General features: G+C 46.4%; 1 protein-coding gene across 1 annotated transcript in view; it reads right to left on the reverse strand.

Moving 5' to 3' along the window:
• dchs1b (dachsous cadherin-related 1b) overlaps nucleotides 1-14,402 on the reverse strand; it is a gene marked incomplete at both ends in the record, with an annotated part of 78,517 nt that overhangs the window by 14,753 nt on the left and 49,362 nt on the right. Inside the window, 4 exons of the mRNA XM_080833273.1 lie at nucleotides 324-1,373; nucleotides 1,852-2,088; nucleotides 2,384-2,615; nucleotides 3,424-3,612. Of these exons, the coding sequence (XP_080689399.1) occupies nucleotides 324-1,373; nucleotides 1,852-2,088; nucleotides 2,384-2,615; nucleotides 3,424-3,612 (1,708 nt within the window). The remainder of the gene's footprint in view (nucleotides 1-323; nucleotides 1,374-1,851; nucleotides 2,089-2,383; nucleotides 2,616-3,423; nucleotides 3,613-14,402) is intronic.

The raw sequence follows: 14,402 nt of genomic DNA on the forward strand, positions 1-14,402 counted from the left end.
AAAAATCACAGACAGTGTGATATTTGTAACAGAAATACAGTGAGAGGTTCGGTCATTTCTGCTACAAATTGGGGCCTTTAATCACACACATCCAGTTCAACTAGTGTGGCAGGAACATAGTGTCCCTGCCAGTGCCTGAAGTCAGAGCCAGGGCTTCATCACAGCAAAGCATGGCTTTCCTGCATTCTCTCTTCACAATTACAACAGGCCCGCTGAGCGCATTGTGCGACTTTCCAAGTAAAGGATTTAAGGATTTTAATTAGAAATCAACCACCTGTTCACTTGTTTCTTTTAGATTCCAACAAACCGAAAACAAATCTCACCTGTCTGGGAGTTGATCTGGAAATGTCTGTCGCTGTGGAGGAGTCGGTAGGTCAGACGGCTGTTGAGGCCAGCATCGCGGTCCGTGGCGGCGACTCTCCCAAAGCCCGTCCCTTCCGGAAGGTTCTCTCGCACGGCCAGGAATACGCGTTCTTGGGAGAGCCTGGGGGAGTTGTCGTTCTCATCGTTGACCGACACCCTAACAGTGGCACTGCCCGTTTTCTTCAGGTGCCCGCTGCCGGAGGTGGCCAGCACGGTGAGCAGGTAGATGTCCTTCGCCTCACGGTCCAGAGCACTCTTCACAAACAGCCAGCCGCTGTCGGGCAGGATGCCAAAACCGGCCGAGTCGCCATCTGGTTGCAGGTGATAGGACAGTGGGGCTGATGTCGCTGAGCCTCCGGAGGCTGCTGCTCCATTGCTGCCACCATCCCTGTGTCGGGCACGCACTTGTAGGACGCGGGTGTTGAGCGCCGTGCCCTCCTTCAACTCCACGCGGTAGTTGAGCGTGTCGAACACAGGGCCCTGGTCATTCTCCGCCTGCACATGCACCACCAAGGTGAAGGTGGCGCTCAGTTGTGGGGCGCCGCTGTCCTTGGCCACCACCTGCAGATCGTAGCGTGGGGCGCTCTCGTACGACAGGGCGCCGATGAGGCGCACGTCGCCGCTGCTCCGCTCCACGCCAAACGTGCGCTGGCCGCCAACTGACACCAGGTCGAAGCTCAGCTGGCCGTTGGGGCCTGAGTCGCGGTCCTCGGCCTGGACACGGTACACCACCGTGCCCATCTTGGTAGCCTCGGGAAGGAGGAGAGATTCGGAGGAGGAGGGCAGGAAGGTGGGCGGGTTGTCATTGACGTCGGCGATGGTAATGCGCACCCGCGTGTGGCCGAAGGCAGGCGGGGAGCCGGTGTGCGCCTGCACCTCCAGGTTGAGGGAGGAGCAGGCCTCATGGTCCAGGGGGAGGCTGGTCCTCAGGGCGCCTGTCTCAGAGTCCACCGTAAAGTAGCCGTCAGGGTCGCCAGCAGAGATTGTGTAGAAAATATCTTTAGAAACACCTACAGAAGAAAAGAGAAGAGAAAAGAAGAGAGGAGAGAAGCGGGAAAAAGACGGGAAGAGAGAGGGCATCTCAGTTCACAGCACTGTGAGGTAAATTCTAAATCATTTTTAGCCCTTCATTTCTCAGCAAATAAGTGCTATGAACGTCTGATAAAAAATGAATGTATCAACAGAGTCATGTAAAGGAATTTACATGGACATGAACTGTGCTGATATAAACTACAGCTGGTTCCCTGTTTGTACAACTGGCCCCTGGATGGTGGAAGCATGCTGCATAAGGACACTAAGCCCTCTATATCAGTACCTCTGATTGGCATTAATGTATACATTTGAATCCCAGGATTAGGTTGTATTGTGTGACTATACATGAAGGAGCGATATGAGTGATTTTTTAAGAATGCATGCAGTGGACTACATCCTACAAGCCAGGAGTAAATAGAGAGAGAGTAGAGGCTGGTAGATCTGGCAGAGGCTCACCGGTCCTACTGCTGGCCTGAACCACGCCGACCTCGGTCCCGCGGAGCACGTCCTCCGACACCGTGAAGAAGTACTGAGCCTGCTCAAACACAGGGGGCGCCACCGAGCCCTCCACCACGCTGATGTTGACCCTGGCATTGACTGGCGCGGTGAGCCCGCCACCGTCCTTCCCGGAGATCACCATGGAGATGACGGTGTTGGCTTTGCCATGGAGAGAGCGTGACAAAGAAATCACACCTAAGGGGACAAGTGGAGAGAGGAAAAGCTGATTGCACTAGATCATTTATAAAAGTGCTTGATAACCGCACTGATTAGAAACATATCAAACACACACAAAAACACACACGCACAGACACACAGACACACACACAGACACACACACACACACACACACACACACACACACACACACACACACACACACACACACACACACACACACACACACACACACACAAACACACACACACACACACACACACAGGCACACACACACGGAAACACACATAGACACACACACACACACACAGACCTGTGTCTTTGTTGAGAGTGAAGAATCCCGAGCCTCCGCCTGGTACAGTGCGATAGGTCACCCTCCCGTTCTCTCCAGCATCAGGGTCACTGGCCGTTACCTTGATGACTGAGGTGCCCGGGGCACTCTGGGTGCTTAGGCTGACCGCGTACTGCAGGGGGTAGAAGGTGGGCCTGTTGTCGTTGATGTCCTCCAGTGCCACCCTCACGTGGGCAACCGAACTCAGACCACCCTAGTGGAACAAACACACAACACTAAAAATTTAACTATTTGTGTGCGGGTGTGCGGGGTGGGTTTGAACAGTGCAATATCTGTGCATGGAATGGGCAACCAATAACCTAGTTCCTAGTTATGTTACATGTGTCTACAGGTAGAACACAGAGCAAGAGGTGCCCTAGTTTTTCATTTGGAAATGACCAAACCAATTCTTTATTTTGTAGTCTGACAAAAGACACAAATTCTGAGCACTTTCATTTGTGCAGATGTAAATCATGGATGATCGAGAGAAAAAAAAATGAGTTATAGGCTGAATTGTTTGTTTTGTCTATACAAAATGTTCACACGTTATGATGCCATTATTAACCAAGATGGAAAACAAAGAGAACATCCACCAGCTGCTGCCATGCGGCAAATAAGTGTGTCTGTGTGTGTTGGGGGGGGGGGGGTGGCAGTCTATATGTGTGTGTGTGTGTGTGTGTGTATGGGTGTGTGTGTGCAAAAGAGAAGATCAGTGCACCCTTGGGACACTTTGTTTCATTGCCTTTTCATTTGAAGCACCCTGGAGCATTGGTGCAAGCAGTAACAATAGCCAGTGGTCAGTGGATCTCCACACTAGGATGGGGGATGGTAGGGGGTGTGTTTGTGTGCACGCGCCTTTCATCTATGCCTGCTTTTGCAGCCATGTATAGATAAACTACCAGCAAAGGTAATCTTTTACTCTGCTTATGACCATTCACCAGCTGGTTCATTGCATTTGGATAATGCATAATGAAAAACAAACATTATCTTTAACATCAACTGAACTTCCGCTCCTCTCTCACCCCGTCCACTGCGGTGACGGTGAAGTCATAGCTGTCTGCTCCCTCGTCCCGGTCCACACCCTCAGTGGTGCAGATCTGGCCCGTCTCCTTATGGATGGTGAACTGGCTCGGCACGGTGCTGCCCACTCCCGACCCGATCGAGTACGCGATGGCACCGAATGACCCTCGATCTCCGTCGGTTGCCGAGACCTGTGATGACACAGAGAAGAGAAAGGGACACTCCATTAACGTTTGTTCCTTTGAGTGATATTTGATGATGCTTTAGTGTGAGCGCAGGACGTTCAGTGAGGCGATAGCATCTGTTTGACACCCTCTTATCACCAAAAAAAGCCTTCAAACCTCAGCTAATGAAAGTAAGATGGGCCTGATATCTGCTCAGTGACATCATCGATGCCTCAGGGTCTCTGGTTTCACCCCATCAGCATTTCCCCACCACAGACATCACCTCCCCCAGCTTCTCTCTCTCCTTCCTTCTCTCTCACTCTCTTTCTCCACTTCTATCACTTAATCTCGCTTTCCTCGCCATCCATCTGGGTCTGTCTCTCTCTCTGACTCAGCTCTTTCTCAACTCATATCAATATTTCATTTTTTACAATCCCTGTCCCTAAGCGCCATCTCTCTCTGTCTCTGTCTCTCTCTGTCTCCCGCTGCTTCTCTTTCTCTGTCTTTAATGAGACGGTTAACGCCCGTGTGAGTGGATTCCAGTGAGTGACACACTCTGCCCTGGGCACCACTCTCGGTGCGAACCCCGGGAGAGGGAGTGGGCGTTGAAACGATGCTGGAGCTGGATGCTCTTCACAGATCCCTGACTGCTCTTATAAATGAGCGGGCACCTGGCCATGGCACATAGAGAGAGAGAGAGACAGAGAAAGAGTGAGAGAGAGAAAGAAAGAGACACAGAGAGAGAGTGAGAGAGAGAGAGAGAGAGAGAGAGAGAAAGAGAGACTTCTTTCTGCTGGACAAGGGGGAATGGAGATGAGTGAGTAATGGAGAGAAGATGCTGGTCCATAGCGTGCCGCGGGGAGACGAGGTACAGGCAATATGTCAGCTGCTTTTGGCATTGTGTACCACGGACACTTGCTCACAGAAACAAAGTCTGGGATGGCAATCGGCTCTGGTTTTCAGCTTATGGTCAAATAAGGACAGAAGCAGGCAGAGCTGTGCAGTGACACAGGATGTACCCCCCCCCCCCCCCCCCCCCCCCCCCCCCCACCCCCCACACACACCCCCCACACACACACACACAAACCCCAACACACCCCCCCACCCCCACACACACACACAAACAAACACACACACACACACATACTGTATATGTACTACATATACATTCTATCAGCGTAGTGGTTTGAGCAGGCCATGATAAACAGAGAACAGTTTGGATGCCTGTCCTTCTCTGTTCCACAAATCACAAAACCAGTCGTTTGTCTAGGCACTCTGCCTCCCTAATGCACTGGCAATGAGACAAGGCCGCAACGATACACTTATGATATTCAAAAAAGAAACGCAACAAAAAACAAAGAACGAAAGCAATGGCTTTTGGCAAGCCATTTATAAACCATTAACAGATCTTAAGCATTGATAGACATGACATTTTGAAAGCTAAGTTTGAAGTGACAGTCTCCGCTGAAAGGGAAGGGTGGTTCTCGCAATGTAATCCTGGCCTCATCGGAGGAGATGACTGCTGACTCTAAAGCTTTATTGTCCGAACGGAATAAAAGAGACGTTGAAAGGGCCTGCCATTATCGTGGAGGATCAGGGCAAAGCAGCCGCCAAATGGAACTCAACATTAAGCAAAATGGAAAGGAAACGACAGTTCATTTCAGCTCCCATGTACAGTGGTGAGCTGCCCGTGCGGCCACACCCTCGGGAGTCACACGCCTCAGAGTTTTCAGCCATTAACTACGTGCACATTTAAACGATGGTGCACACACACACACACACACACACACACACACACACACACACACACACAAAAAAAGATACACACACATACACAAATAATACACACCATTTCAATCAATAGCTGAACCTCAAATTGTGGCTGCAACATAAGAACCAGAGCACTCACAAGTATGCAGACCGCAAGGATTTGGAGAATCAGCAAGACGTACATATAAATGCCAATATACACACACAAACACACAAAACGGGCCTTCACTCTCACCAGCACATAAACATCCATAATGTTAACAGCTATAGTCGTGGCATAGCTCATCCCTCTCCTAACACACCTGATTCACATCTCTAATTCACCACACTAGTCTTAGAGAAAACAAGCAGGCCGCTCACAACCTGCAGGTGCTGAAGCCCACTCCGTCAGCAGGCCCCAGTGCAAGCGGAAGGCTGGGGGTCACCACCTTTCACCTCTCTCTTCATGCAGTGACCTCTGGCTCACCATGACACTTGCTGTAAATGCGATTACATAGGTGGTCTTCACACCCTTCCATTAAGAAGGTCCGTAGACACACACACACACACACACACACACACACACACACCATATGCTAGTAACCTGACAAAAGGCTTCCTTGCAAAACATGTGGTGGAAGTAACCTTTGACCTCTGGAGGTCCAGCGGGTCAGCAATTTTTCAAAGCTTATTTGAAGATTCCGGAAAAAAATACCTCATAATGAAGCCTGGTGCCATTTACAGACACTGTAAAATGGGAATTCTTACGGCGCAGCTTTTGAAACCTCTCCAATGGGGGCCAAGGCTATGGTGCGTGTGTGTGTGTGTGTGTGTGTGTGTGTGTGTGTGTGTGTGTGTGTGTGTGTGTGTGTGTGTGTGCTTTTGAAACCTGTCCAATGGGGGCCAAGGCTGTGTTAGCCCCAAGCTGTGAGGGACTGACCTATGTGGTGACTGAATGCTTTACTGAAAGGTGACAGAGGCCCTCTTTTTCTCTTTTCTTGCCTGATGGGGATTTTTTTCTGCTCTCTCTCCCTCTCTCTCTCTCTCTCTCTCGCTCTCTCTCTCTCTCTCTCTTTCTCTCTCTCGCTCTCTTTTTAGGCTGTTTTTTTTTTGTTCCATATTTACGAGTTTGAGAAGTTAAAGCAGAGGTGAAGGAACTGTTTTCTCACAGACATCTGCCAAGTGCTCCACTACACATCAGACGTCTGTAAGCACTCACTCCGCTCTCTCCTGGACGACTCAGGGTGTCTGTCCTTGGACATCTTCAAGGCTGGAGCACAAGCTCCTTCTGTTACAGAAAACAGTGAAACTTCCCAAAGACAACAAAAAAAAATAAAATAATGTTTTTTCTATAGATAATCATCATCTTCCATTTCAGGTGGAACAACAGGCCAAGCCGCATCATGTCCACTAGGAAACAACAACAGGGCCGAACTGAATACAAATTATTACTTCACTCCAACAGAGTCTTTGAGGGTTATTTTGGTTGGTTATATCATAGCATTGAAATATATGTGGGAAGCAATTACTCGTGAAAATATGGGTAATTTTACATATTTTTCTTAAGTTTGTGTTCATTTTAGATTTGAAAGCTGGGGGCCTGTACTCCGTCCATGAAGTAACAGTGAACCTGATGAATCATATATTCTTACTGTACTTGGTTTCGACAAAAATAGCACTTATGTGAAGTAATAGTAGGCTCTCTGTTACATGTGAGCGAGATATGTTACAAGTGGCTTATCCACATAAACCAAACAGCAGTATAGCAGATGCCTTCTTTCAATAGTATCCAGACCACCAGAGATGACATCCAGTGGTGACCTGGTCATCCACATACACAGCAGACCTATCCCAATACTATACTGCCTCAATTTCCTATTGGGTGTAGGGGACTGTAACATTATCAGCCCAGTGCGGGTGATCTTATGTTTCCCTGTGTTCTCTGGGTATTTTTGTAGATTGGGAGGGATTAGGCACCTGTGATGGTAATTTGTGTGTGTGTGTGTGTGTGTCTGTGTGTGTGTGTGTGTGTGTGTCTGTATGTGTGTCTGTGTGTGTGTCTGTGTCTGTGTCTGTGTGTGTGTGTGTGTGTCTGTGTGTGTGTCTGTGTGTGTGTCTGTGTCTGTGTCTGTCTGTGTGTGTGTGTGTGTGTGTGTGTGTGTGTGTGTGTGTGTGTGTGTGTGTGTGTGTGTGTGTGTGTGTGTGTATGTGTGTGTGAGTGTGTGCGTGCACATGTGTGTGTGTGTATGAGATGGGGAGCAGGAGATGGTCAGTCACCGGAGATTGTGCACCTGGTCAGAGGATGACTTGTATTTACGCCACAGGAAGTCCCACATTCAGAGCATGCTTCGTCACTCTCACTGGAGTGAACTCATCCTTTAATGCCACCAGAGACACAGAGCCACGTGGGAGAAGGGACAACGTGAAGAGGATAACAGATCAGATGGACCGTATGGAGATGATGTCATGGGAGAGGGAGGGCAACCTGAACACAACTGAGTGGGGCACAATGGGGACTTCTTTTTAGGTCAAATTGGGAAGTGGATTCAGTGCAGACGATGACTGAAGTCCTCCACTCCAGTAGTGTGTGATGTGCGGTGTGGTGTGTGCTGTGCTGTGCTGTGCTGTGCTGTGCTGTGCTGTGCTGTGCTGTGCTGTGTGGTGCTGTGCTGGGCTGTGCTGTGCTGTGCTGTGTTGTGTTGTGCTGTGCTGTGCTGTGCTGTGTGGTGCTGTGTGTTGTGTGGTGCTGTGAGGCCAGCAGCTGGTCTGAGCGGGGAGCAGCACAGAGGGGAGGAAAGCAGGTCATCGATTCGCCACACTCTCCAGGAGACTATACGCTGCAGGGTGTAAAGACAGCCTGTTGTCTCACGGTGCAAAACACACACACACACATACATACACCCCCACACACACACACATATCAGTTGTACACACTATGCAGACAGAGATTTATGAAAATCCAGGGAGGCGATACAAAAAAAAAAATGAAAATAATTTCAAGCCTTTCACACAATAAACATGCTTACAAGATCCCTGGTCTTATTTCCTCTGGCTAAAGGAAAAAAAGGCAACTTTAACTTTCCGTTTGTAGAGAGACGAGTCCCAGATGCAATGACTGTGAACAATGTGGCCCACTTGTCACCATCACTGCAGTGTTTGTTTTTGATGATGTCCGTGCAGAAGCTGGTATTGATTGGGCTTTATTGTTGCCGTCAATCAATGAGACGCAGTCCAGCTTACTGAAGTGGCTTTTCTGAGTATGACTCATTACATGGATATCTCAACCTCATGCAGCGTTTGATTAAGTGTTTGATCAGAAATGTGAAGACTAACAAGTGTTTTCCACTTAATTTTTCTGTGGAAATAATAGTGATGACCAATACACTTAATGTAAAATTCAGTTAATGTAATTGTCTATGGGCTATCGGCCTATGGGTCTATGAGTGTTACAATTTTGCATGGATGCCAACCTCTTTTGAGTGTCTCTTTATAATAGTAATACAATAATCTCTATTAAAAAAGCGTAGCCAATTGCTAAATATTAGGGGTCCACAGAGAAAGGTCTGGCGATATGTTTGCTCTCCGGATACAAATGTGAAGGGAAATCATGACCAGATACACATGTGCAGATGTGGATAGGAATTTGGCTGTTTTCTCTCCTTAACTTTCTTGGTTTAATTTTGAAAAAAATCAATTTGATAAATGATGATTTATGGTAATGTGCGTTCTAGTGTCCCACAGCAAGAACTGACACCAGCAGTGAGAGGCAATCACGGACCTCTGCAAGACTGTTCCAGTGAGGAGAAACAGAGCAAATGTCACAGCAGAACAGATGTCCACTAAGAACCAAAGAAAAATAATTTACTTCAGTTCAAACAAACAAAAGACAATGGCCAACACATCAGGAAATTTGACAATAAAAGCCGGATGGACATTCTCTTACTTGTAAGAGTACTCTCTCACAGAGACAAAAAACAACGATGTGCTAGAACTAGAGCTCTTTTTGTAGCAGCGGCCCGGATGAATTCATAGTTCATTCTTTATTAAGGCAGTAAACAGTGGAAACAAAATGGAGAAGTGTGTGATCTCAGTAAGAAAACATTGTCAATATTGTTTTATTTAGCATGTTAGTGCTGATTTAACTTTGGACACAGACATGACTCGCATGGTAAGTGAATTTCAAGTTCATCCATATCTGCGCCCTCTGTGGTGAGGCTTACATGTAATATCTGTGATTTGACCGTCTGACAGGTAGTTTGATAGGATATTAAAAGCTAAATACAGATTTAACTTGTCCATGTTCTTCAGATGCGGGAAGAGTTCTCTGAGTCGAAACAACATTGATCCAGACACATTTATCTTACTGTCAAAGGTCTAAACCATCATGGAGACGTTCCACTGTCCATTTGATTATGTACGGCTGACTGTTAACAATCCACAGATCACCCTGAGGGACATGGCAGGTGTTTCTCCTCACTGTCTGTTGGGTCCTCCTGGGAGGTATTCTGTTACAAATGGTCATGACATCATGACCCAAATGATTCTTTTTATAAATACTGTATATTGTCCTGAATAGATCGTCATTTCATACTCATTCAGAATTGGGAACACAAAAACATTTAGTACAATGTCCATGTTATATGAAAAGGGCATTGGCCATATGCTGAACTGCACAAAGACACATGACACAACATAACACACACACACACACACACACACACACACACACACACACACACACACACACACACACACACACACACACACACACACAAACACACACACACACACACACACACACACACACACACACAAACACACACACACACACAAACACACACACACACACAAACACACACACACACACAAACACACACAAGTCAGGCCTGAGCTCTGTTATATTCATCGACATGGTCCATCATTACTGAGGAAACTGCCATGGGCAGAACCCGTTTGAGCTCAACTGTTTTAGCAGAGGAGCTCAGATGCATTAAATCTGCACTCAATTTAGGATCAATTGCTCGCTATATTCACGTCAATTAGCAGGAGATTCCAGAGAGGCTCTTTTTTTTCCCTTTCTTAAAGTGGCGTGACTCCGAAGTGTTGACTCAGGATGAAAATCAGTCATGCCTCACAGTCTGAGCAGCATTCCTGGTAAACAGTCTTCCCTTGTCTGTTTGCACAGAGTGCAATGCACATCTGCAGGGTCAGTCTTCCCAGAATGCAATGCACATCTGTAGGGTCAGTTTCTCATGTCCATAATGGGGCACCCATGGCAACCAGCAGATGATGTTCCATTGCCGGATTACTAAACAAATATTAAAAGTATGCATGCTGTAAGAAAATGTTGGTGTTTGTTCGCCTCAACTTGTTGACATTTTTACTCCAACGCTCTTTCTAGCTATTTTGTCCCTCAGTCATCCATCAATGAAAGAGAAAGAAATTTGTGCTCTTTCAAAGAAGAAACCGCAGCTTGAAGTGATTAATACGGAGCATACTCCATTTAAGGAGTAAAAGAGAGGAATACAGAGAGGGGAGGGGGGGGACGAAGAAAGAGAGAAAAAAAAACACAACGAGAGATGATAGACTGATCGGGTGCAGAAACCAAAGGATACCTATAACAAACATGACATGAAAATGTACCATTGACCTGTAGATACAAAGAAAAAGAATCAAGCTAATCTCAAGAGTAACTTCATAGTCGGTCCAAGGTTGAACCCCAAATGAAGGACGATTACAAAAGAAAACTCTGATGGGCTTTCCTTAAAAAGTCGGTTCTTAAGGGCGATAAAGTCTCCCAGAATAGAAGCCCATTTGCATTACTATTTCATGCCATGCGAATAAGAAGGCTTAGTCTTCTCGTGGCACCAGAGCTCCTGTTGTAGCAGACAAGCCTGAGTTCACCGAGTACACTGGTTAGAGTCTTGCCGAAGCAGATCAGTTTCCCCTCATAAGCGAGGGGCCTGTGGCAAATCATTAGTTATTACCCTGCTCACAGTGCTTAACATGAAGTCTGAATTATTCATCTTCAGGTTTCCTCTCTCCCTCGCATCCCAAGTGGAGATGCTAATAGAATAATTTACCACCTTCTGAGCGAGAGGACTCAATCCGCTTGGGCGTGAAGGACAGATGCTCGGGAGCACATGCAAACACATGCCGCCCCCACCACGAGCTGGAAATATATCTTTCAATTGGTTAATCTCTTTCTTTTTCAGTCCAAAGGGCTAGTTAAACCCCCTCCTCATAGCCGTGAGAGGGTCAGGGAGAGTTAAGAGGATAGCTGACTACAATAACAGATGACTTCGAGTGGTTCGGGACTATATTAAGATAAGAGGCGGCCATTTGAATGTGACTTTATCTGGTGCAAAGCCCTGGATGCAGCACCTCTAAGTCATAACCCCCCGTCTCCCCCAACGTCCCGTTGCACAGCTCCATTTCAAAGGTATGCCAGGGCTACAGGGCCAATTGAGTGGCAGAGGTCCTGATTGAAGATGAAATCATGCCTATTTTCACAAACCAGTTAATATTTATAGCCAGTTTAATCCTCTCCACCTCCTGGCTCTCTGTCTGTCTGCCCCCCACCCCACTCCCCCCCAGGAGGAGACCAGATAAGGCCTAGATATGAAGATGAGAGAAGTACTGTGCGGCTGAAGCGCAGTGGGGGGCTCTGAAGTGTGAGGGGACTTAGTGCAGGCTAACTGGCCAGCTAATGAGAGCAGAGGTCAGGAGGGGAGCTGGAGAGCTGTGTTTTAGACGCCTGACGTTTGCTCTAGAGGGCTGCAGCTAGGGCTGGGCGATATGACGATATATATCGTGAGGACGATAGAAACGTGTCTATCGTGACCTTTCTCCTCTATCGTTTCTATCGTGATAAACTTTTTTTCATTATACAGTCAGCTGGCAGCTTCAGTGGCTGCTAGCAACGTTTAGCTATCGCTGCTAGTTGAGATTCAACGGTGTGTCGCTGGTTTCCCTGGTAACGGACATACGGTTAGCAGCTAGCCCTGGGTCTACTCTACCTTCTGATTGACGCTCTTTGCCCTGCCATCCACGGACAACTCAGTTTGACCCATCTCTCTGGACCATCGAGGTACTGGGTTCCAGTTTTATTGAGTTATTATCCTGACATTACACACACATACATAACAAGGAGCTCCTTCCCGAACTGAACGGCATTATACAAACATTCGTATCGCTCACACACACCGCCAGCACAGCCGCTTGCCGGAGCGGCACAGCACTCTGTGGATTGACAAATACGTCATCGTACGTATTCTGAGCTGTGACCATCGACTTTTGAACTCTGAACTCATACATCTATTCGGAACACAAAGAACTGTAAAATACATCGGGATTGTATTGCCATATTGTTATATTGTTATTGCATTAGTTAAGTTGTTTATTGATTGTATATTTATAGCAAGCGTGAACGAGAGAGTGATTGGGCATTAGGCCACTGATATTGAATGGGTATGAAAATAGTTATTAAAGCAAATATTTAGAGTAGGTTCATTGAATGTATCTATTTATAATAATTAATATTAGTACATGTCTTATTTAATACTGAATGGCTTTTATCTCTTCATTATATTTAATATTAGTCAATATTACAGGGGAGTGAGATCTTAGTTACACTCACTCTATACACATCATTTTAGTAGCGGATTAATGCTCCCGCTACATTTTTTCCATTATTATATCATTATCGTGATATATATCGATATCGTGATATAAAATCATCCATATCGTGATATATGTTTTTTTCCATATCGCCCAGCCCTAGCTGCAGCTAATACAATCTGGGGAAAAAAAAATTCTGTTTTTATTTCTCTTTTTTTTTTACTCCAACACGTGAGAAAAAAGAGTGCACAGTACGTACACTCGGGTCACCGAATGGCCGCGACTGCACCGGACCACGGGGTTCAATGTGCATGACGGTGCTGAGCGTGGAGTCTGTGGCTGGAGAGGAGAGGACACAGATGGGGAGCTCCTTCCAAAGCCAGGGTTCAGTAAATCACATCCAACTCTCTCTGGCTCATATGCGCCATATGCCATGTTCTGTTTTTTTCAGTTTTTTTCCACTCTATTGTTTCTCATGTACTTTCAATAAGCTGAGGAGTTGTAAAAAAGAGAGATTGAAAGAGAAATTCCTTAAATTCTTTCAAAGTGTTTCCCTTCTTTTATGAGTGGAGATTCATTATCCAGAGTGCAGTGGTTCTTGCCAGTCATACTGCCATTGTAATTTCCCTTCCAGTGTTGGCAAAAACAGTAATTAAGGGGGCCGGTGACGGACTAGGGACAGTCCTCCTCTGTGTCTGCGAGCTGGAGTAGGATGAAGACAGACAGCCTCCAACCACCGCTCCCTCCACTGGGACTGTATCTCAACAACTGGAAACCACTCTGGATAATTCTAGCAGAAGTCTTTGTAAGAAAAAAAGCTGTACCTCAAAGAGGACTTCAAGGCGAGGGTACATTGTGCATAAACTTTTATGTGTGTGTGTGTATGTATGTATACACAAACTATCCGTTTTCATGGCTTTTCCAATAAAATGTTTAAGTACAATATGAAGTTCTTTTGATTTTTGCTGTGCTCTTTTAAAGACATGCCGCAGAACTTTTTTTTTTTCCTTTTTAAGACTTGTCAGACAAGCCATTCTTCATTTAACCGAAAAGTTATAGCGCCCAATTAGCTTTGTATGCTGATCATGTACTGTATACATGAAAAGTTTTGGGCAGCCTTACTTTGTATTGTTTATGTGGGATGTTTACAGCTATTGTTTTCCGGCATTCCGTACTAATAGTGATTCGCTGGCAGTAATTTGTAGCACTTTCTACAGGAAGGTTCTTGAAGCTTCCAGGATTTTCCTCAATCTGTCTTACCAGTCACTTTTATTAAAGGGCTTTAAGGGAGTAGAAGGAACATAAATGGGTGTGAGAGTGCAGGTTGTGCCATATAGCACTTGGACCCAATCAGGGACATTCAATGAGACACCATCCCCATAATACACACCCCTACACACACACACACACACACACACACACACACACACACACACACACACACACAC

The sequence above is a fragment of the Sprattus sprattus genome (assembly GCF_963457725.1).
Source record: "Sprattus sprattus genome assembly, chromosome: 1".
Lineage (NCBI taxonomy): Eukaryota > Metazoa > Chordata > Actinopteri > Clupeiformes > Clupeidae > Sprattus > Sprattus sprattus.